General features: G+C 35.6%; 1 protein-coding gene across 3 annotated transcripts in view; it reads right to left on the reverse strand.

Annotated features, from left to right (window-relative positions):
• Positions 1–6,458: 6,458 nt before the first annotated feature.
• Positions 6,459–23,857, reverse strand: part of LOC145729280 (uncharacterized) — a 28,664-nt gene continuing 11,265 nt past the window's right edge. For 2 of the 3 annotated variants that reach the window (XM_081979961.1, XM_081979964.1), the window contains exons 3-7: positions 23,077–23,258; positions 16,825–16,911; positions 9,369–9,454; positions 9,112–9,313; positions 6,459–6,724 (exon numbers count right to left, since the gene is read on the reverse strand). In XM_081979961.1, the coding sequence (XP_081836087.1) occupies positions 6,500–6,724; positions 9,112–9,313; positions 9,369–9,454; positions 16,825–16,911; positions 23,077–23,258 (782 nt within the window). In that variant the 3' untranslated portion in view covers positions 6,459–6,499. The remainder of the gene's footprint in view (positions 6,725–9,111; positions 9,314–9,368; positions 9,455–16,824; positions 16,912–23,076; positions 23,259–23,857) is intronic. The other variant, XM_081979962.1, reaches the window with a different exon arrangement.

The raw sequence follows: 23,857 nt of genomic DNA on the forward strand, positions 1-23,857 counted from the left end.
AACATCATCAAGTCACTGATGCTTTGGAAACGTTTCGTGGTTGATAGCGGTGCCACCAGAGGGCGTCTCAAAATGTGATGGACTTTTTCCTGTCCGACCAATTAGCCAACACGTCCTGAATACAATTTTACCGGTCACGTGACCAGTGTTAACAAGGAAAACTTTCCCCCCATAGAAGAAAGTGCGTGTTTCACTTTTTAAAGGGGTTGAAACGAGGGCGGCTGTTAATTCCGTGTAAAATTGAGAAAACACTTGAAAAACGTTAGTAAATCGCAATTCGAGTGTGAGCAATCGTTAGATCTTGTCATGATCACTTTTTCTGTGAAAACTGCGTGCTGATAGGCCACTTAATAGAGGAGTTATTGCATTTTATAAAACTCTCCCACTTGAGCTATTATTAACTCGGCTGCAATGAGAAATATTCACTCGATCACCATGAAATTTTCACAACATAAGCGTAGTAGTGAGTAGATTTTTTGGTGAAAATTTCACTTTGGCACTTCATCTAGTTTCGGAGTTATTGGAGTTTATAAAACTCTCCCACTTGATAACTCGACTGGAGAAGTGTATGCACTGAAGTAAAGTAAAAATTTTACTCATTTTCTGATTTTTTTTACTGATTTTTTTTATTTTGGCTATACACTTTAATTAAGTCATGGTGGAGACTTTTATAAACTTCCATATCTTGGAAAGTAACCTAGTTGGGGAAATTTTCAGATTTTACTGAACTTTAAGGGTTATGTAGTTTTGCAAAAAAATGCACTTAAATATTCCATTCAGTTCCTGAGATATTGACGATTATAAAATTCTCCAACTGTACTGTCTTTTATTGGTTAGTGGGTATTTCCGTTACGAATTACAATTTCTAATTGGTTAGTGGGCGTTGCTAGTTAAGTCAAGTGAATTCTGATTGGTTAGTGGGTGTTTCCTCTACAAATACTAGTTTCTAATTGGTCAGTGGGCGTTCCCAGTTAAGTCAAGTGAATTCTGAATGGTTAGTGGGTGTTTCCTCTACAAATACTAGTTTCTAATTGGTTAGTGGGCGTTGCTAGTTAAGTCAAGTAAATTCTGATTGATTAGTGGGTGTTTTCTCTACAAATACTAGTTTCTAAATGGTCAGCGGGCGTTTCCAGTTAAGTCAACTGAATTCTGGTTGGTTAGTGGGCGTTGCTAGTTAAGTCAAGTGAATTCTGATTGGTTAGTGGGTGTTTCCTCTAGAAATAATAGTTTCTAATTGGTCAGTGGGCGTTGCCAGTTAAGTCAAGTGAATTCTGATTGGTTAGTGAGTGTTTCCTCTACAAATAATAGTTTCTAATTGGTCAGTGGGCGTTGCCAGTTAAGTCAAGTGAATTCTGATTGATTAGTGGGTGTTTTCTCTACAAATACTAGTTTCTAAATGGTCAGTGGGCGTTTCCAGTTAAGTCAACTGAATTCTGGTTGGTTAGTGGGCGTTGCTAGTTAAGTCAAGTGAATTTTGATTGATTAGTGGGTGTTTCCTCTACAAATAATAGTTTCTAATTGGTCAGTGGGCGTTGCCAGTTAAGTCAAGTGAATTCTGATTGATTAGTGGGTGTTTTCTCTACAAATACTAGTTTCTAAATGGTCAGTGGGCGTTTCCAGTTAAGTCAACTGAATTCTGATTGGTTAGTGGGTGTTTCCGTTACAAATAACAGTTTCTAATTGGTCAGTGGGCGTTCCCTGTTAAGTCAAGTGAATTCTGATTGGTTAGTGGGTGTTTCCTCTACAAATAATAGTTTCTAATTGGTCAGTGGGCGTTGCCAGTTACATCAAGTGAATTCTGATTGATTAGTGGGTGTTTCCTCTACAAATATAGTTTCTAATTGGTCAGTGGGCGTTCCCAGTTAAGTCAAGTGAATTCTGATTGGTTAGTGGGTGTTTCCTTTACAAATACTAGTTTCTAATTGGTCAGTAGGCGTTCCCAGTTAAGTCAAGTGAATTCTGATTGGTTAGTGGGGGTTTTCTCTACAAATAACAGTTTCTAACTGGTCAGTGGGCGTTCCTAGTTAAGCCAAGTGCACTCTTATTGGTTTGTGGATGTTCGCGTTTTAAAAAACAGTTTCTAATTGGTTTTCTGGCTTCTGATTTCTGGTTTTGAGCCTGCTTGGACTTGACACAATTCAGGGACGTATTAAGTGACATTGTTCAATTTTTTTTTCGTTTTTTTTCTTTTTAACCTTCTGACCTCCTATGACAACGCCTCTGCCGCCATTACGGCTTAACTGCGACGTAAATAAAGACGGTTAAGTGCGAACCAGCCCTAAATCAAGGGCGAACGAGCGGATTCACGTCGTCGGTAACAGTTTCGCGTGGTTTATGGTTCGAGCGCGCCCCACCTGGGGGCGCTGTTGACTAACGATGAAAGCGCCTTGCTTTATTCGAAAATTCCATGCGGCTTAATTTGTTGTTTACCGCCTTTGCGGGTTGATATTTGTTTAATCAAACGGGGATTTAGTCGCAAACAAGCCTTGGCTACCGTACACACACTGAGAGTTCCTTGCTAGGATAACGTAGCCTCGAACCATCTGCGTGCTGTTAAAATTTCAGCTTTGTAACTCATCAAATAAAGGAGTTACACGATTTTATAAATTTCTCCAAGGTGGGTTTGGAGAACTTATAACCGAACGAAATAGATTGGTCTTGCGGATTTAAATATTTTAGTTTTGTTGCGGAAAATGTACCGCGCCGCCTCCGGAGTCTTGAGATTAGAATGTGCATTCGTAAGCGGAACGTTGGAGAAGGAGGAGAAAACCGTCGTCTCGGGACTGTAAGAACAAAATGCACTTAAATTCAATCTCATTGAAAATCCACTATAATTTGTAACCAAAAAGGCACAGAGTGTAATAAAAACAAAAGTGGGAGAACTTTATAACCGTCAATATCTCAGAAACAAAGTGAAATATTTGAATGCAACTTTCACAGATCAAAATAAGTAGGACAGCTCTACCAGACCTGAATATATCACGTCTGCAAGTGGGATAGTTTTCGAGATATTGAAGTTTATAAAACTCTCCAACGCGACTTAATTCGGTTCTCCCCCACTCAGGGAAACGTGAGTTAGAGAGCTAAAATATCAAACAAATTTCTTATTTACAAAAAAAAAACGATTTTACTGCAAACCAATAGTAAATTTGGAGAACTTTATAATCGTCAATATCTCAGAAACAGCGTGAGATGTTTAAATGCAACTTTCACAGAACAAAATAAGGAGAACAGCTTTACAAAACCTGAAAATTTCACGTCTGCAAGTGGGATAGTTTTCGAGATATTGAAGTTTATAAAACTCTCCAACGCGACTTGAACGAGAGGAAAAACAGTTACAGTTTTGCAAAGTTGCCAAATTGACTTTTTCACTACATTTACTTCGAAATGATCAATAATCGCATTTTTGCAATGTTGCCAAGTTGACATGTTTTTCAAAAACTATTTGATTTACAAAGTTTTTGCAATGTTGCCAAATTGATTTTTTTTCTAGAATTACTTGTAAAAGATCAATAACCATATTTTGGTCACGTTGCCAAACTGAAATTTGACTAAATAAAACCTGAAACTGGTAGATCAATGACTAAATTTTTGCAACGTTGCCAAATTGACATTTTTTCCAAAAATTATATTATTTGATTTACAAAGTTTTTACAATGTTGCCATACCGATATTTTACTTTTACTACGTTTTTAGGCACTGATTGAGCAAAGACCAAGTTTCTGCACTGTTGCCAAATCTGTTTTTTCTTACTAGGATTACCTGTAAAATACTTATAATAACATTTTTGCAAAGTTACCAAGTAGATTTTTTTTGGAGTTATTTGATTTTTGATTTTAAACATTTTGTAACGTTGTCAAACTGACAAGTTTCTACAGTGTTGCTAAACTGATATTTTTCACTTCGCGTTTTACTGGTACTAATCAACCGCTAAATTTGTTCAAAGTTGCAAAATGACTCTCAAAACTTAAAATACAAATTAAAAACAGTCACGTGACTGAAAAAATTAAAAACCGTCACGTGATTTCGAAAAATTAAAATTAAATGTAAATTTTTAGTATTTAAGTGAATTATATCAAAATTTGTTCAAAATCGTTTGAAAATTGAATTGACCAGCAAAATTTAAATTATCAAGTTAGTTTTTCATGAAATTCATATTAAGATTTAAGTAGCAACGCCCACTGACCAATTAGAAACTATTTTTTTCTAACGGACACACCCCCTAGCCAATCAGAACTCATTCAATTACACTTTCCACGCCCACTCACCAATTAGAGACTGTTATTTGTTAAGGACACACCCACTAACCAATCCAAATTTTATGATGGACACGCCCACTGACCAATAAAAAGACTTCAACTCCTCCTCGTCAACTTCCACGCCTTCTAGCGGCCAACCTCTGCAACCAATAGTGTTTCCAAGAAGTTTATAAATGTCTCCTCTACACGTCAAACTAACAAAAACCACAATTTTCGGAACTATTCTGGCAAAAAGATTCCGCTGGCATTAGCACATATTAGTTGTGGCAACTGTATTTATATCGTGTAAAGTGAAGTGGCGTTTGCTACGCGTACACTGACGTTTCAATTCCGCGTAGGATGACACGTGCTTTGCTTCACTCGCGTTTTTCTTCATAAAAAATTCACGAAAGTTATATTAACTGTCTGTTATTCTTTCGTTTTTGGTCGTAAATCCACTGGGGCGTTGGAACAATGCTAGTTCAACATGAAGTTTGCTTTTTAGATGTGGCGTTAGCTACCACCGTGTTCCGTTACGGTTAATCAGGGCCTGGAGTTTGATTAATGCCATTTTTTTTGGGGTTAAAGTTTCTCAATAACATTCTAATTAGAGGGGCTATACAGTACAAGGGTTTAGTAGAAAATTTGAGTGGTAAAATCATATTTTTTCCTAACCGAGAAGACGGATCGCAAATTTGACTTCACTAATGGATTCCTTGACCCCAAATTAGTCGAAAACGAGATGCAACTCAAGTAGGTTATCTTAAAAAATAAAGGAGTTGGGCGCCATTTTGTTTAGCGCCCTCTAAACACAACTTGCATCCGGATTGAGATAGACTAGGCTTGTGACCACTCATTTTCGACTAAATCGGGGTCAGGGAATCGAATGGTGAGGTTGTTTATTTGATTCTACACCACTGTAACCGCAAAAAGCGTAAATTGGGACCAATTGAGGAGAACTGTGGGAGAAAAAATTGAAAAGAAAAACTATTAACCTAAAAGCAAATGAAATTAAAAGTCCCCAGTGTTAGGGCAACTTGCTAACAAGCTGTTTACTCTCGGGAACTTCCCCGGCAAGTTTTAGAATTAATTATTAGTTTGATAAAAGGAGCCGCTATTTTCGGTTAGCGGCAATTAAAATTTCACAAGCCGCGGGCCATTTCTGACGCTAACTTTTCCCTAAACTCAACTTTGCCGCTTCTTTTTACATCACGACGATTATTACTCTCGACTAATCTGTTTGCGCGAATTTTAACAAAGTTTTGCTACTGCTTAACAGGAATTTCGTAACCTAACCTAACTGTCAACTAAAAATGACTATTCAAGTTTGCTATTATATGATAATGGGGCACGTAATTGGCTAATTTGTAATTTTAGAAAAAATTTTAATTTGGAAAAAGTTGTCCGTTTAAAGTATCTCAGTTATAACTTTATTAAATGTAAAAATAACTTGTCCAATGGATTCCCTGACCCCAATTTAGTCGAAAACGAGTGGTCACAAACCTACTTTAGCTTAATCCTAGCCCAAGTTAGCCCAGAGGGCGCTCAGCGCCCTCTAAAACAAAATGGCGCCTAACTCCCTTATTTGTTAAGATAACCTACTTGAGTTGCATCTCGTTTTCGACTAATCTGGGGTCAGGGAATTCACTAGTGAAGTCAGATTTTTGTTATCTCCAACGGGTTACGAGAAAAACAAAATCGGTTTACTTAGTGTGCTAGTTAGGCAAAAAGTGACTACACCATTAAATTCCCTGTCCCCAATTTAGTCGAAAACGAGTGGTCACAATCCGACTTTAGCTTAATCCTAGCTCAAGTCAGCTCAGAGGGCGCTCAGCGCCCTCTAAAACAATATGGCGCCTAACTCCCTTATTTGTTAAGATAACCTACTTGAGTTGCACCTCGTTTTCGACTAATTTGGGGTCAAGGAACCCGTTTTCAAGGTTATTTTTCTCGTAACTTTTACTCTAAACGTTTTCTCGACAATTTTTCGCTGAGTTAAACGGGGAACGTGCGTTAACTTTTAACCTCTTGAAAAAAAAAATCAAGGGAACGGGAAAGGAGCTACTTAAAATTCTAAGCGTCGTAGCTGGCTGGGGGTACAGCGATTTGCATAAAGAAGCGCGTTTCTTTTTTTCTGATCCCCGCTTAATGTGTGTGCGTATAATATTTTCGTAAAATCATCCCTCACTACTGACAGAACTCAGCAGAAAGAAAAAACACTCAAAAAGAACGAAAATTTATTAGCGGAGTAAGGGTACAAATCACCTGTCGGGCGTTTCACTGAAGGTGGCGTTCAGCACGAAACTTTCACCGTTCAAATTGGCGTAAAGGGGCGGCGTCACCTTGGACACGTGCTTCCGGTCGTAAGTGGCCAAGTTGACGGCGAAAGTATTTTCCGGCCGGTCGCCTTTGTAGTACATAGCGGGTCTGGTCACGTAGTATTTTTCGTAAGGCGCGTCCAAGTCCTGACCTGGATACACAAAAACCTGAAATTTGAAGTTTATTTGTTAGGAACGGCGATAGCGCAAAATTGAGTTCACCATTCGATTCCCTGACCCCGATTTAGTCGGAAATGAGTGGTTACCGCTCATTAAAAAAATTATAAAAGGGTCGCCCTTTCTGTTTTTTTGAATACGACTGAAGATATTGCAAAACTGACTTCAGAATTTGATTCCTTGACTTTGCTCTAGTTGAAAATGAATTGTTTCTCAATCCATTAATGATTTATAAAAGGGTCGCCCTTTCAGTTTTCTTGGCTTTGATTTGAAATATTGCAAAACTGATTTCAGAATTTGATTCCTTGAATTTGGTATAGTTGAAAATGAGTTGTTTCTCAATCCATTAAAAATTTATAAAAAGGTCGCCCTTTCAGTTTTCTCGACTATGGCTGAAGATATTGCAAAACTAACTTTACAATTTGATTCCTTGACTTTGGTATAGTCGAAAGTCAGTTGTTTCTCAATCCATTAATAATTTATAAAAGGGTCGCCCTTTCAGTTTTCTTGGCTTTGATTTGAAATATTGCAGAACTGACTTCAGAATTTGATTCCTTGACTTTAGTATAGTCGACAATGAGTTGTTTCTCAATCCATTAAAAATTTATAAAAGGTCGCCCTTTCAGTCTTCTCGACTATGCCTGGAGATATTGCAAAACTGACTTTACAGTTCAATTCCTTGACCTCAATTTAGTCGAAAACGAGTTGCAACTCAGCCAAGGTTACTCGAAAAAAAATTCACTGTTTTAGTTATGTGACCATTTTTCGTCTGGAAAAGTGAGCAATAAATCGCCCGAAATTGAGCCGGTAACTATGCTAATGCGGTATCCTGCGGGCGCGCTCGTGAAACAAAAGAAAAACGAAAATTACGACGGGGGCGGCGGCTTTATAATTTACGATTAAGGTCGCGCCGCACGAAAGCAATAATTTGTACGGCAACGTTTCGTCGCGCGCCACTTGTACAAGTTAGTTTAACTGCTCCTGGAACACTTTTGCACGTCACCGCAACCGCGACGACCGTAACTCATTTTACTCTGTCTACGCCCATTCTGACATCCTGTCTCGATGTTTATTACAGAAAATGCGCGCCTTGTACTGCCTGTATGTAGCTCTATAAATGTTAAATTTCTCAGTATAAAGTGGACGCCCTTTTTCCGTTTTAAAAACGTGATGAAAGGGCCGCCCTTTTGAATTTTTTACAAAGCCAAATTTAAAATGATTTTTGTAGTGTTTATAAAACGGTCGCCCAATTTTATTTTTTTGTTTCTTCTGAAAGTAATAAGTTGGTGGTTTCAAGCTTTTTTAAATTATTATAAAATGGTCGCCCTTTTGAAAATTTATCAATTTTTGGTGAAAATGTGATATTTTATTTTGATGGTTACGCTTACGAAATACGATTAAGTTGGTATTTGTCGGTTATAAAATGGTCGCCTTTTTTGTTTTTTTTGTCTCTTTTAAGGGTAGTGAACCAGTTATTTGTGATCCAATTGAATTTTAGTTAAAAAAAATTAAGGTTTAAGGGTTTTTAAATTATTATAAAACGGTCGCCCTTTTGGAATTTTTACTTTTCTGTTTATTCTAAACGTGAATTGGTGTTTCGTTTTGTCATTTAATGTTACTTCTTCCTGAAATTATAAAACGGTCGCCCTTTTCAGTTTCATGTCCTCTTGGGCATTTTTTGCTTTTGGGTTGTTTACTTTCACAATGTGCACTTCAATTCAGCCAATTTTGAACCATTATAAAATGGTCGCCCTTTTCAATTTACAGCTTGTTTTTGCCTTTTTTTTTATTGTAAACCGGGCTCGAGGCAGTCAAAAAGAGCAACGTCCCAACAAAGCAGGCAGTAAAGGGCGCCCGTTAAATATACACACAAACACATGCAGGACTCGATGTTGGTTTTCCGGGCCAACGAGCCCGACCGAAAGAAAAATTGACCCGTTCGTGTCGATTTGACGGAACGCCGCCCTTAAATTGCCGGTTCGTCGAGCAAGGGTGTTGACAGGCCCTTTGGGGCCCTCCAGTCTAACCTGATTCCTTTATTTTGTAAATGCAGTCGAATTTTTAGTTTAAAAATCATTTTAGTGGGGTTGGAGAGCTAGTTACGCAAAAAATAACTTTGCCATTGAATTTCTTAACCCCAATTTAGTCGAAAACGAGTGGTCACAACCCTAGTCTAGCTTAATCCTAGCGCAAGTTATCTCAGAGGGCGCTGTCGGTCTTTTAAAACAAAATGGCGTCTAACTCCCTGATTTGGTAGGATAACCTACTTGAGTTGCACCTCGTTTTCGACTAATTCGAGGTCAAGGAACCCATTTCCAAGGTCATTTTCCTTGTAACTCTTACTCTAAACATTATTTTAAAAAAAATCCACCTCTCACCTGATAGTAAAAACGACCGAAACTCAGAGGGACAAAGGGCTGCGCCCAGTAGATCATGAAGGACTCTTCGGTCTGATTGACTGTCACTCGCACCCTAAAAGGCTGCAAAGGTTCCGGAACCGTAAAGCTAACAGGTCCGGCAGCCTTGGAACCCGGAAAGGACGTGGAAACTCTAATTTCAAACTCGTCCCGGTAGTCAACCCTAAAATCCTTAATTTTACCACCTTTTGGCAATCGGACCGTTAAAAACAACTTACGGAAGTTTGTACGCCAAATCTGACCTTTGGGTTTTAGGCAGAGTAATTACCGAGTTCTTGAACACCTTCTTGTCCAGCACAGAAACCTAGAAAAGTGTGAAATTTGAAGGTTATAAAATGGTCGCTCTTTTTTAATTTTTGCGTCATCAATTTTGATCTACTGGACTCAATTTTGGTTGGTATAAAGTGGTCGCCCTTTTTCAATTTTTGCTCGATTTGATGTTATTCAGTTGATGATCTTCAAATAGTTGTCTTATTCACTCAATTTTGGATGGTATAAAGTGGTCGCCCTTTCCGCGTTTCACCATTTTTTTAGAGACTTTATAAACGGACCGCCCTTTTGCTTCAACTGCAGTGATATTCGCGTTCCTCTTTGATGTAAGTATTGCCCTTTTAAATTCGCCCTTATCGGTTCGATCTTTGCGCCTGGTGCTGCATAGGACTAGCAGCGATTTTCCATATAGATAGACGGTTTGCATCGATGCGGAAGAATAGACGGAATCAGTCGGTTTTTATTAATCCTCTGGTAGTCGGAAAATCGGAATCGATAATGCCAGAGCAGGTCCGTACTCAAATTTTCCTCTAAAACAGTTTTTGTTCAATTATAAAGCGGACGCCCTTTTTTCTTGTCGACCACCAAAATTGATGACTCTAAAAGTTCTAGAGTCGATTTTTTGGAAAACACACAAATTTGATTTTTTTCAATACTATAAAATTGCGATCTTAAAAATTATAAATGAGTCACCCTGTCAGTTTTCTCGGTTATGGTTGGAGATATTGCAAAATTGACTTTACCATTCGATTCCTTGACCTTGAAATAGTCGAAAACGAGTTGTTACTCAAGGTGGTTACAAGCCATTAAAGCATTATAAACGGGTCGCCCTTTCAGTTTTCGCGGTTATGGTTGGAGATATTGCAAAATTGACTTCACCGTTCGATTCCTTGACCTTGAAATAGTCGAAAACGAGCTACTCAAGGTGGTTAAAACATTATAAACAAGTCGCCCTTTTAGTTTTCACCGTTACGCATTTAAATATTGCAAAATTGACTTTACCATTCGATTCCTTGACCTTGAAATAGTCGAAAACGGGTTGTTACTCAAGCTGGTTACCAGCCATTAAAACATTATAAACGAGTCGCCCTTTTAGTTTTCTCCGTTATGCGTTGAGATATTACAAAATTGACATTCGATTCCTTGACCTTGAAATAGTCGAAAACGAGTTGTTACTCATGGTGGTTACCAGCCATGAAAACATTATAAACAAGTCGCCCTTTTAGTTTTCTCCGTTACGCATTCAAATACTGCAAAATTGACTTCACCGTTCGATTCCTTGACCTTGAAATAGTCGAAAACGAGCCACTTAAGATGATTAAAACATTATAAACAAGTCGCCCTTTTAGTTTTATCGGTTATGGTTGGAGATACAGCAAAACTGACTTCACCACTCGATTCTCTGATCATTCTCGTATGACTCTAAAGGTTGCATAGAAACGATTTCCTTAGAAAAACAAACAAAGGGCGACCAGTTTATAACGTCGTTTCTTGAACGTTTAAGCACGTTTGGGCGGCATCTTTGGGTGTGCCGAACCGATTAGTCGGTCCTAAACGAGGTCTGCATACGATGACAAAGAGCGAATGGAGCGAAAATACAAGTTTAATTAAGCCGTTATTCGGCGCCACCATTTACCCTAACGAGTCGGTCAGATAACGCCGAGGGAATATGTATGGACGACTCCGAAATCTCCGGAATGGTGTTTTGCTTTCATCTATATGCGGAGTTTAACAATTAAGGACGATAACATTGACGGCGGGGCCCTTTTAAAAGGTTTTTCTCAGTCTTTTCTGGTTTGCCGGAGCTAATTATGAATGCGACTCCATTCAAAACCGGTTCGTTTTGTCCGTCCGACTGTGAAAGGGCGGCAGCTTTAAACCAGCCAATTTTCATTAGAAATGTTTGAAACTACTTTACTACAGTCTAGCACGAGAAAAGTTTATTAACAATTTCAAGTAATAGAGGGTGGTACTAAATTGAAGGGCGACCAGTTTATAACTAATTTGCAGAAAGTCTCAAAACATCATGCGACATAAAAAAAACAATAGGGCGACCCTTTTATAAACTTTGAACAAGGTATAATTCAAATATGATTCTCGGGGGAAATTTTGCTCTTCGGTTGGGTTTCTCGGCGTGCATTTTCCTATCAAAACACGATTTACTCGCACGCGTAACCTTTACGTTGCATAAACAAATAATACTTGCACGTGCACGTCTCAAAAGTTGCGTCTACGTTAATTAGAATCTTCTCGACAATAATCCGCGTCGCGGCTGGAAATGTTGTTGGGAATTTAATTAGCAAAACGCTGCTGATATTTTACCGGAGTAACTAGTTTTCAGCAGGAAACGGGTATTATTATTAAGATGGGGAAAATTTACTTTCAGTCGTCGTTAAGTTTAAATTAACGAGTTTTTAAGCTGAAAAAACAAACTCAAACGAGAAATTATAAACAGGTCGCCCATTTAATTTTCCACGCAAATTGGTTAGTTGGAATGAAATTATGACCAGCCGAGGAAATCCAGTGATTTCTGTGAGTTTAGGACGAGTTATAAAACGGTCGCCCTTTACAGTTTCCACTAAAGTTGTCCCAAAGTAATGCAAACTACTACCCCACAAAGCACATTTTTAGTTAAAAAAGGTTGAAATATCAGTTTTTCGTAAAAAAAATAAAAGGGCGACCATTTTATAATTTGCCGAAAAACCATAAAAATTACTACTTCTCATCTACAAAACGTAGTTTCAAGTAGTAGCAGTTGGAAATCAACTTACGTTTCATAGAAAATCAAAAGGGCGACCGTTTTATAATTTTTTTCATGGCTCGTGTAACAACACATTTTCGACTAATTTGAGGTCAGGGAATCGAACGGTGAAGTCAGTTTTGCAATATCTCAACGCGTAGCGGAGAAAATTGAAAGGGCGACTCGTTTATAATTTCTCCGATCATTTTGCAATAACAGACAGTATATTTTAATTTTTTTTCTTTAAAAAAATCAAACCTAAAAACTTATATCCACCGTGAGGGAAATATCGGTGCACACACAAGTTAAATGAAGTTTTGTCGAGTTCGTGAAGCGAACTTCCGGACCGGAAAAGTTATTTAAAATTGTCTCGCAGGACCGAAAGGATGTATGAAATAGATCACGCTAATAAATTGTTTCGTCGAATTCGGGTAGTTTAAGTGGAACGTCCGCTAGGGAGTTTCCTTTTTGCTCTTCCAAGGTAATGATGGTGTGATTTATTGCCTCAGTTTTTGGTTTGGAGATGGAGTATAAAGTTGCCGCCCTTTTTGGTTTTTTTTTGTACTCTAATAAAGCATCATCTAGGGCAAGGTGAGATAAATGTAAAAAAAGGCGACCCCTTTTTATTTATTTGTTTTTATAAAACGGTCGCCCTTTTGGTTTATTCACACAACTATCACTTTCTATTAGCAAAAATTTTGGTCTGTACTGTGTAATTTGTATGGATTTAGGAGAAATTATAAAACGGCCTCATTTTTCATATAAGTCCGGAAATATGTAAAAGGGCGGCTGCTTTATAATATTGATTTACTACCGTATTGTATCTTATTCTGAATTAGACCTTGATTTGAGGATAACAAAATGAAATAAACTTTATTTTAGCTGGTTTGTCTGGATTTAGAACAAATTATAAACCGGTCGCCCTTTTACTTTTTTTACGAACTAAGTTACGTTGTTTCCGCTACTACCTGAAATTGGATTTCTTAGATGGAACCTAGTAATTTGGAGGATTTTTGGGCAAGTTATAAATTGGTCGCCCTTTTAATTTCTAACAAAATTACGTTATCTACCACTCCCTACTAACTGAAATTACGATTTGTAAGAAAAATCCGATTATTTATTTGTGTTTAGGGCAAACTATAAAACGGTCGCCCTTATATCATTTTTACGAAACTAACCTACTAACTACAATTGTGATTTATAAGGAGAATTCTAGTACTTTGTACTGCTTTAGGACAAGTTTACAAAAGTAATTATAAAAGTAATTTTTGAGAAAATTGAAAAGGGCGACCAGTTTATACAATGTAGGTTTATATTTATATTAAAGCGTTAATTTTTTCAGTTTTTATGCGGAAAAGTTGTCTTTCTTTTGAAATACTTGAATTGACCATAAGGGTTTTTGTGTGCCATCAAAAGAGCGACCAATTTATAAACTCATTTATTTCGGTTTAAGTGAGTTTTTTCATATTTAGGCAGTTGCGGAACTGGTCTGAGGATAGTTTGTATCGATTTTGTGATGGGGCGACCAGTTTATACTAACCAAATTTCTCTCATTGAAGCGTTAATTTTTCAGTTTTTACGTGTCATTATCGTGTTTTAGTTGATATTCTTTAAATTTCACTGGTATTCTATCCAAGTCAATTCGCTTTTATTAACTGAGCTCCAATTTTGGTGGAAATAATTTATTAAAGTGTTTCTGCTTTTGGAATGTCTATTTTTAGGTTCGGATCATTGTTTTCTTGTCGGATCGAGACAAATTAAATATTAAAAATATGTTTTTCGTTTGCTAATAATACCAGACGGGGGCTCCAATTAAATTAACGTTTACTTCATTACGAATTTTGTTTTTCTCGTTATTTTTTCAGGTGAGTTTCGTTCGTGGGCGACCGTTTTATACCTTAAAAAATAATACTTTTATTCCTATAATGTAATTTTTTTTACATAGACCTTACAGTATCATGGATAAAGGAAAAATAAATATTTTAGATTCGATATTTTCAGAATTAGTGTTTGTACAGTAAAAAGGGCGACCGCTTTATAAACTTGTGTAAACCTGCTGAAATGCATTTTTTGCAATGACAGACAACCTAAATGACAGTTTAGGTACATTTTATGAAAGGGCGACCAGTTTATAAACTCACTTGATTTAAGTGAGTTTTTTTTAAGTCTAGACACTTTAGGGACTGGTTTTAGGACAATTTTTTAAAAGGGCGACAAGTTTATACTATCAAAATTTCTATTGTTAAAACGTTATTTTTTTAGTTTTTATATGAAAAAATCGCATTTTACTTGATAAACTATTGACTCTGAAGGTGTTTTTATGCGTTAATAGCAAAAAGGGCGACCAATTTATAAACTCTTTTATACCGGTTTAAATGAGTTTTTTCACGTCTAGGCAGTAGCCAGAAATGGTCTGAGGACAGTTTGAACCAATTTTGTGTAAGGGCGACTAGTTTATAAACTCAAAGTAAGTTAGTTGTCAATAAAATTTGTCTTATTAAGCTGAAAATTTTTTAATTTACTAAACGCAAAGAGTGAAAAGATCGACGATACAACAAAACGTGACGAGGCAAAAAAGGGCGACCAGTTTATAATTTTAGTTTTACTGGTGTGAGGATTACAAAACTAGTGGGAATATAATTTATATGTAAATAAACTGGGGTACGCTAAAAAACTGAAACTTTTTTAAAAAGGGCGACCAGCTTATAAACCGCTCTAGAACGTTCCTGAATGCGATTCGAGTCGTAAAATTAAACAGGCACGTATCTACGACTGCAAGCAAGTCAAAAGTTTCCATTTACGACGCCCATCAGCATAATCAAAATGTTCAGGATCACGAACAGTCGGGAAATGCACACGAAACGTCCCCAATAACCATTTAAAATAGTTAAGTTTCTGGTCAAACTGGCGATTAACCCGAAACATGCTAATATTAACCAGCCCGTTAAAACCGATTAAGATAACAACAATTCCCCCAATTTTAGAGGAATAAAATTCGTCTAGGCGCAATTAGCACAAATCCGTTTCTGCGCGGATAAAATTTGAATTTTTACTGCATATGGAAAACCGGGGTTAAAACCAATTTTTCGCTGGATTTGAAATTGTGCAAGCGCATCCTCTTTCTGCAGAAAACAAGCTCCGATTCGGATTTTAGATAACTTTATAAACAAATAAAACGAAAGTCGAATTTATGCGCGCATAAAAGTTAAACGCTCACTCATACGCCTCGGAAATTATGGACGGCTTTCTAGCCCGGTTTCGCATAATAATGACACGCTTAAATCATTCGTTTACAGCTTTTATAAATCAGTCGCCCCTTTTACCGTCTAGTAAATTGCCGACGATAACAATCGTGCTCAACAAGAAGCTTACGCGCAATTGGTCTAGACGTGAAAAAACTCACTTAAACCAGGCTCAGTGACTTTATAAACTGGTCGCCCTTTTTTCTAAAAACACACAAAAACACTTTCAGGACAATTAATTTACCGTATCAAATAAAATACGATTTTTACATATAAAAATTGAAGAAAGAAGTGTTTTAAGTATAGAAATTTTGATTGTATAAACTGGTCGCCCTTTCACAAAATTGATCCAAATTGTCCTCATATCAGTTTCCCAACTGTCTTGACGTGAAAAACTCACTTAAACCAGGCTCAGTGGGTTTATAAATTGGTCGCCCTTTTTCCTAAAAACGCACAAAAACACTTTCAGGTCAATTAATTTACCGTATCAAGTAAAATACGATTTTTACACATAAAAATTGAAGAAAGGAGCGTTTTAACTATACAAATTTTGATTGTATAAACCGGTCGCCCTTTTACAAAATTGATCCAAATTGTTCTCAGAGCAGTTTCGTCACTGTCTAGACGTGAAAAACTCACTTAAACCAGGCTCAGTGAGTTTATAAATTGGTCGCCCTTTTTCCTAAAAACGCACAAAAACACTTTCAGGTCAATTAATTTACCGTATCTAGTAAAATACGATTTTTACACATAAAAATTGAAGAAAGGAGCGTTTTAACTATACAAATTTTGATTGTATAAACTGGTCGCCCTTTCACAAAATTGATCCAAATTGTCCTCATATCAGTTTCCCAACTGTCTTGACGTGAAAAACTCACTTAAACCAAGTTCAGTGAGTTTATAAATTGGTCGCCCTTTTTCCTAAAAACCCACAAAAACATTTTCAGGTCAATTTATTTACCGTATTAAGTAAAATACGATTTTTACACATTCAAATTGAAGAAAGGAGTGAAGTATGAAATGGTCGCCCTTTTTTTATTTTTTTTTTTAATTGTATTAGTTTTTAGGTATAAAACCCCTCAAGCAACTCAATAAATAATTTACTGACAATCTCCTGCTACAAATAACTTGTCCACCCTTTTGTGTTAGTTACAGTGTATAAACTGGCCACCCTTTTAAGGTTTGACCGGACCAGTTAACTGCAGTAGATCGTTTTATAAACCAGCCGCCCTTTTATACACTTACGACGTTATTGTACTAGTCATAACTGGTTTTCAGGGTTTTTTATGTATAATTATAAAACGGTCGCCCTTTTTTATATTTTTACTTGATTTTTACACATTTTTAAGAATGCTCAAACTTCTTTTCGTAATCTACTTCTACAAGCATTATTATAAAATGGTCGCCCTTTTATAAACTTACCACATATCCGGTGGGCGTGACGACGTTAGGACACGCAGACGACCATTTTACGATCATACAGGGTCGAATTCCGGGTTCGAGATCCACCTGAAACGAATCGTGGACGAGTTTTCAGTGTTCATTTTCAGGTTAATTCGCGGTCGCATTAAACCGAGAAACGGTCGCCCTTTCTGGCCGTCTGTTCGGCTTTACGAGCGCTAAGACGATCGGAACATCGATTTTCCATTAGTCGAGGCTGTCGAGGGTACTCGTAAGCCCTTTAAAATCTCTCCGGGAGAGCAAAAACAGCGCACCGATAGACAAATTCATTATAAACACTCTCCGAGCGTTAGCACTGATGCGAAAAAAGTTTGTAATCGCTTTGGAAATGTTTTTACGACAATTTTAACAAAAGGGCGACCACTTTATACTCGCACGTTTTCAGCGGTATAAAGTGGTCGCCGTTTGACACACCTCCCATAAGACATTTTGTGTTATCCGGAAGAAAGTATAAAGTTCTCCATGTTATTAAATATACATGAAACTTTCTAGCCTTAAAAAACCAAAACTTGCTTTAATGGGAGAGTTTTATAATTTGAGATAAGTTAAAAATGGCTTTACATAGATAAACTATTTTTTAAGTTTAAAGCTAACAATTCAACTATTTGAGCTTTGAAAAGCTTCAAATTGGCACTCTTTTATAAAAGTTGGAGAAGTTTATATTTTTAAATAACTCAAAAACGGTTAGAGATAAAAACTTGAAACTTTCACAGCAAGACAGATCTTTGACGTATCTAGCTAGAGATGAAATTTCAGACTGATACACTGTATAGTTCTGAAGTTGTGACAAAGTATAAAACTCTCCAACGTCACTAAATTTCATCAAATTACCTATTTTTGAACTTTAAAACTAACAATTCAACTATTTGAGCTTTGAAAAGCTTCCAATTGGCACTCTCATAAAAGTTGGAGGAGTATATAATTTTAAATAACTCAAAAACGGTTAGAGATTAAAACTTGAAACTTTCACAGCAGGACAGATCTTTGACGCATCTAGCTAGAGATGAAATTTCAAACTGATACACTGCATACTTTCCGAGTTGGGACAAAGTATAAAACTCTCCAACGTCACTAAATTACACTGAATTTGGCTGCCCAAACTTAAATAAGTCATAATCCCACTATTTGAGCTTTGTAAAGCATCAAACTAACACTTTTTTTTAAAAGTTGGAGAAGTTTATAATTTTAAATAACTCAAAAACGGTTAGAGATAAAAACCTGAAACTTTCACAGCAGGAGAGATCTTTGACGTATCTAGCTAGAGATGAAATTTCAAACTGATACACTGTATACTTTTCGAGTTGGGACAAAGTATAAAACTCTCCAATCTCTCTTTTTTTTTAAGTTTTCCCGAAAAAAAAACCAAAATTCAGCTATTTCAGCTTTAAAAGGCATCAAATAAACAGTTTTTTTTTATAAAAGTGGGAGAATTTTATAATCTTGTGTAAGTCGCGAACGGAGCGAGATTTTGATCTCGGATTTTTGCCGAAATACGAGAAAATGAGACTAGACTAGACACTCTAAAAATACCAAAAGCGTAACTTTAACGGTTTATTTTTAAATGGAAAAGCTGGAGAGTTTTATAATACGCTCGCAAAAACTACTTTTTGGTTCGAAATCGGCGTGTGAAGTAAGGTAATTAATCGTTGGAGGGGATTAAACGTTTTCGTCAAGCGGAAAAACCGTTTATGGCCTGTCAGTCTTAAACGAAAAAAAAAAGAAAAAATAATTAAAACGTCTTCGAAAAAAATCCCATAAATCCTTGATTTTGGTGAAATAAATGAATCTACGGTAATCTACTTTTCCCAATGACAAATTACCCAAAATCGAAATAACTGTAATAGGATTTGGAAAATCCAAGGATTTAAGGCAACAGGTTAATTAATTCTCTTCATTTTCCATTAATTAAATCGGGAAAAGTTTCGTAACGTAAACCGAATTTTTTTCTGATATTAAAACCGTTTTCAAAGAATTTTTGTATTTGAACGTTTGACGTTTATTTAGTTAAATTGACTACTCGGCAAAACAAGACGAAGTTAAAGTTTCGGAAGCTTATTAACCGGCCGAAGGCGGCCATCTAGTTCGTAATTGAGGCCCTGTTACCGTGGAGAAGTTTATACTCGATTCTAAGCGGTCGATTGGAGACATATTTCAAAGCAAAGTGGAAAAATCTAGTTAGTCTAGTGACGGAGAAGTTTATAAATTACATTTACAGGAAACTTTGATGCTTGCGCGTTATTCAGTGAAAATTTCAAGTCTGTATCACAATTAAAGCTTAAGTTATGAAAGATTATAAAACTCTCCCAACAAACGTTGGAATTTCCTGGTAAATTTAACAGCATGTAGCCCACACTTGTGGCATTCTTTTGTGTAAATTTCAAATTTATAACTCAAATAATAACGGAGTTATTTAATATTATAAAACTCTCCCACCAAACGTGGGAGAACTTTATATTTGACACAATAAAAAGCTGCTAGCTAGGGGGCTTGTCATAATTGGTGTTATTATTTGATTTTGAAGCATCTTTTGATGTAAATTTTTAGTGAGAAATGGGAGAGATTTATAAAACTTTGTTACTCAAATATCCTACTTAGGGCTTTGAAACTTTGTAGTTCTTTAGGTCCTATATAATAGACATCTCCACTGAAAATTTCAACGACTTGTATATTGGCAACGTTGCAAAAATATCAGAAATCCAACAATTTTCAACAAAAAAATCAATTTGGGAACATTGCAACGACGTCGAAAACCAAATAACGTTTGCATAAAAGGTCAATTTGGCAACGTTGCAAAATCTTCAAAAATCAAGTAATTGTTGTAAAAAATGCCAGTTTGGCAACGTTGCAAAAATATCGAAAATGAAACAATTTTCAAAAAAACTTCAATTTGGCAACATTGCAAAAACTGCAAAAATAATATAATTTTTTTTTAAAAAAATGTCAATTTGGCAACGTCGCAAAAATATCAAAAATCAAATATTTTCTTAAAAAATTTCCGTTTGGCAACGTTGCAAGATATTAACAAATTAAATAATTTTTGTCAAATTGGCAACGTTGCAAACATTTAGTGGTTGATTTAGCAGTTTTAGGTTTTAGTAAGATATGAGGTAAAATGTCAATTTGGCAACGTTGCAAAAATATCGAAAATCCAACAATTTTCAACAAAAAATTCAATTTGGCAACATAGCAAGGACGTCGAAAGTCAAATAACGTTTGCATAAAATATCAATTTGGCAATTTTGCAAAATCTTCAACAATCAAATAATTGTTGTAAAAAATGTCAATTTGACAACGTTGCAAAAATATCAAAAATCAGATATTTTCTTATAAAATTTCAGTTTGGCAACGTTTCAAAAATTAAATAATTTTTGAAGACATTTCGATTTGGCAACATTGCAAAAACTGCAAAAATAATATAATTTTTTTTTAAAAAAATGTCAATTTGGCAACGTCGCAAAAATATCAAAAATCAAATATTTTCTTAAAAAATTTCCGTTTGGCAACGTTGCAAGATATTAACAAATTAAATAATTTTTGTCAAATTGGCAACGTTGCAAACATTTAGTGGTTGATTTAGCAGTTTTAGGTTTTAGTAAGATATGAGGTAAAATGTCAATTTGGCAACGTTGCAAAAATATCGAAAATCCAACAATTTTCAACAAAAAATTCAATTTGGCAACATAGCAAGGACGTCGAAAGTCAAATAACGTTTGCATAAAATATCAATTTGGCAATTTTGCAAAATCTTCAACAATCAAATAATTGTTGTAAAAAATGTCAATTTGACAACGTTGCAAAAATATCAAAAATCAGATATTTTCTTATAAAATTTCAGTTTGGCAACGTTTCAAAAATTAAATAATTTTTGAAGACATTTCGATTTGGCAATGTTGCAAGATATTAAAAAATCAAATAATTTTTGTCAAATTGGCAACGTTGCAAAAATTTATTAGTTGATTTAGCAGTTTTAGGTTTTAGTAAGATTTGAGGTAAAATGTCAGTTTGACAACGTTGCAAAAATATGGAAAATCAAATAATTTTCAAAAAAAACTTCAATTTGGCAACGGTGCAAAGACTTTAAAAGTCAAATAATTTTTGACAAAAACATCAATTAGGCAACGTTGGAAGAACTTCAAAAAAAAAAATATATATTCACACAAAATTTCAATTTGGCAACATTGCAAAATTTTCAAAAAATCATATAATTTTTTTAAAAAATGTCAATTTGGCAACGTTGCAAAAATATAAAAAATCAAATATTGTCGTAAAAAATTTCGATTTGGCAATGTTGCAAGATATTAAAAAATCAAATAATTTTTGTAAGATTGTCAAATTGGCAACGTTGCAAAAATTTAGTAGTTGATTTAGCAGTTTTAGGTTTTATGAGGTGATTTATTTGAGGTTAAATGTCGGTTTGGCAACGTTGCAAAAATATCGAAAATCCAACAATTTTCAACACATAATTCAATTTGGCAACATTGAAAGGACGTCGAAAATCAAATAACGTTTGCATAAAATGTCAATTTGGCAACGTTCAAAATCTTCAAAAATCAAATAATTGTAAAAAATGTCAGTTTGGCAACGTTGCAAAGACTTTAAATATCAAATAATTTTTTACAAAAACATCAATTAGGCAACGTTGGAAGAACTTCAAAAATCAAAAAATGTTCACACAAAATTTCAATTTGGCAACATTGCAAAATTTTCAAAAAATCATATAATTTTTTTTAAAAATGTCAATTTGGCAACGTTGCAAAAATATCAAAAATCAAATATTGTCTTAAAAAATTTCGATTTGGCAATGTCGCAAGATATTAAAAAATGAAATAATTTTTGTAAGATTGTCGAATTGGCAGCGTGGCAAAAAATTAAGTGGTTGATTTAGCAGTTTTAGATTTTAATAAGATTTGAGGTAAAATGTCAGTTTGGCAACATTGCAAAATGTGAAATTCCACTTTTACAGATAATTCTAGGAGAAAATTGATTTGGCAACATTGCAGTAACATCTTGATAGTTGATTAATTTAGTGATAAAAAATTCGGTAAAAGTAAATTTCGGCTCGGCAACATTACGTAGTTTTTCAGTTATAAAACTCTCCCAACAAGCGTTAGAGTTTCCAGGTAAATTTAACAGCATATAGCCCATACTTGTGGCATTCTTTTGTCTAAATTTCAAATTTATAACTCCAATAATAACGGAGTTATTTAATATTATAAAACTCTCCCACCAAACGTGGGAGAACTTAAAATACATTAAAAAACTGCTAGCTAGGGGGCTTGTCATAACTGATGTTACTATTTGATTTTGAAGCATCTTTTGGTGTAAATTTTTAGTGAGGTGGGAGAGATTTATAAAACGCTATTACTCAACCAATATCCTACTTAGAAATTAGACATTTTGTAGTTGTTTAGGTTAGGTTAGACATCTCCACTGAAAATGTCAACTTTCTACGTCTCACTGTTTTGACTTGTATATCAAATTATAAATCTCTCCCAACTAAGCGAGTTTTGGTTGTTATGGGTCTAATCTTGTACTACTTGGCCTTAAGTAAAATTATTATTTATTTTGAAGGTTTTTAATGTAAAACTACAGTGACGAGGGGGTGAATTTATAAAACGTTATAACTTAAGAAGTATTATACTTTGAAGTTTGAAACTTCAAGGTTGGGTGAGTTGGTGTTAGAGGCATCGACAGTAAAAAACTCTCTACGTTTGACAGTTGTTGAGTTATGTCAAATTATAAAACTCTCCCACTTGGGAGAGATTTATAAAGCGTTGTAGCTCGGAAACTATGCAACGGACAATATTGAAATTTTTACCAGTTGTAGAGTGGTTACAAACCTATCTGTTATGAAGGTTGCGGGTAGTTTTTCTCTTCCATTACCGATCTGGCGATAATTAACAGGGTTGAATCGAATGCGCGCGTTTTTTTTTCTAGTCCTGACAAGGGCATGTAAAAGCCGGCCTTTGAAATAATCATTTAACCGAGCGATCAAACGACTTTACAAACGGGGGAAAATCCGCCCCGATCTAATTATCCGATACAAGCGAATTGATTAAATTTTTATTTCTCCGATTTTATGCGGAGATTACTAAATTGGAATATGCCTTCGAGCGTTTGCTCGTTTAGCGGTAATGATTTTCTTTCACGTCAATGCGGACGGATTTTATTTTTTTTCCAAAGAAGGAGAACTTATAAAAGTATAAAACTCACTGTCAAGTTTGTAGGAGCGGCTAATTGCTCGGAACCAGTTATCACGCTTCTTACGGTATTGGGGTTCACTTTGACGGGTTCTCCTTGATTCTCCCCCAGTGCCACGACAGCGAACGAGTACCGGGTGCAGTACTCCAAGTCGTCGATCAGCGCCGTCAAGTTTGGCGTGGTCAGTTTCGGAACTGGAAACGAAAACGGGAGAGTTTTATAATAATTGTTGGGCGCGTCGTAATTCGAATTTTCTCCCCCGCTGAATTATGAACTTTATCTCTCTCCTCGAAGTGGGAGAATTTTATAAAATTCTCACACTTTAAAACAACCGTGTGCCCGTTTTCGGCGGCCATATTTCTTCAATAATTTACGGCCACGTTCGCCGACCCCAATGTAAATCTTCCAATGTAATCTATATAAGTTATAAAACTCTCCCTTTTCAACTTGGAGAAATTGAAATTTTGCGCGAGTATAATCAACTGATTATGATAGTAATCGCATTTTTACAATGTTGCCAAATTGACCTTTTTTTGTCAAAATTTTCGTATTACTGATTTTTCTACAATGTTGTCAATCAGTGCAGTGTTGCCAAATTCATATTTTTCAATGTTACTAGATTGATTTTTTTTCTAAATTTATTTGAATTATGCAATTTCTACAATGTTGCCGAACTGACATTTTTATCTAGCTTTTTACTGACTCTCATCAACTTGACAACGTTGCAGCAATTAATGACCAAACTTTGCAATGTTGCCAACTTGACATTTTTCCTTAAATTGCTTACACAATG

Source organism: Ips typographus, linkage group LG5 (genome assembly GCF_016097725.1).
Source record: "Ips typographus isolate SLU linkage group LG5, UJ_Ityp_2.0, whole genome shotgun sequence".
Taxonomy (NCBI): Eukaryota; Metazoa; Arthropoda; class Insecta; order Coleoptera; family Curculionidae; genus Ips; species Ips typographus.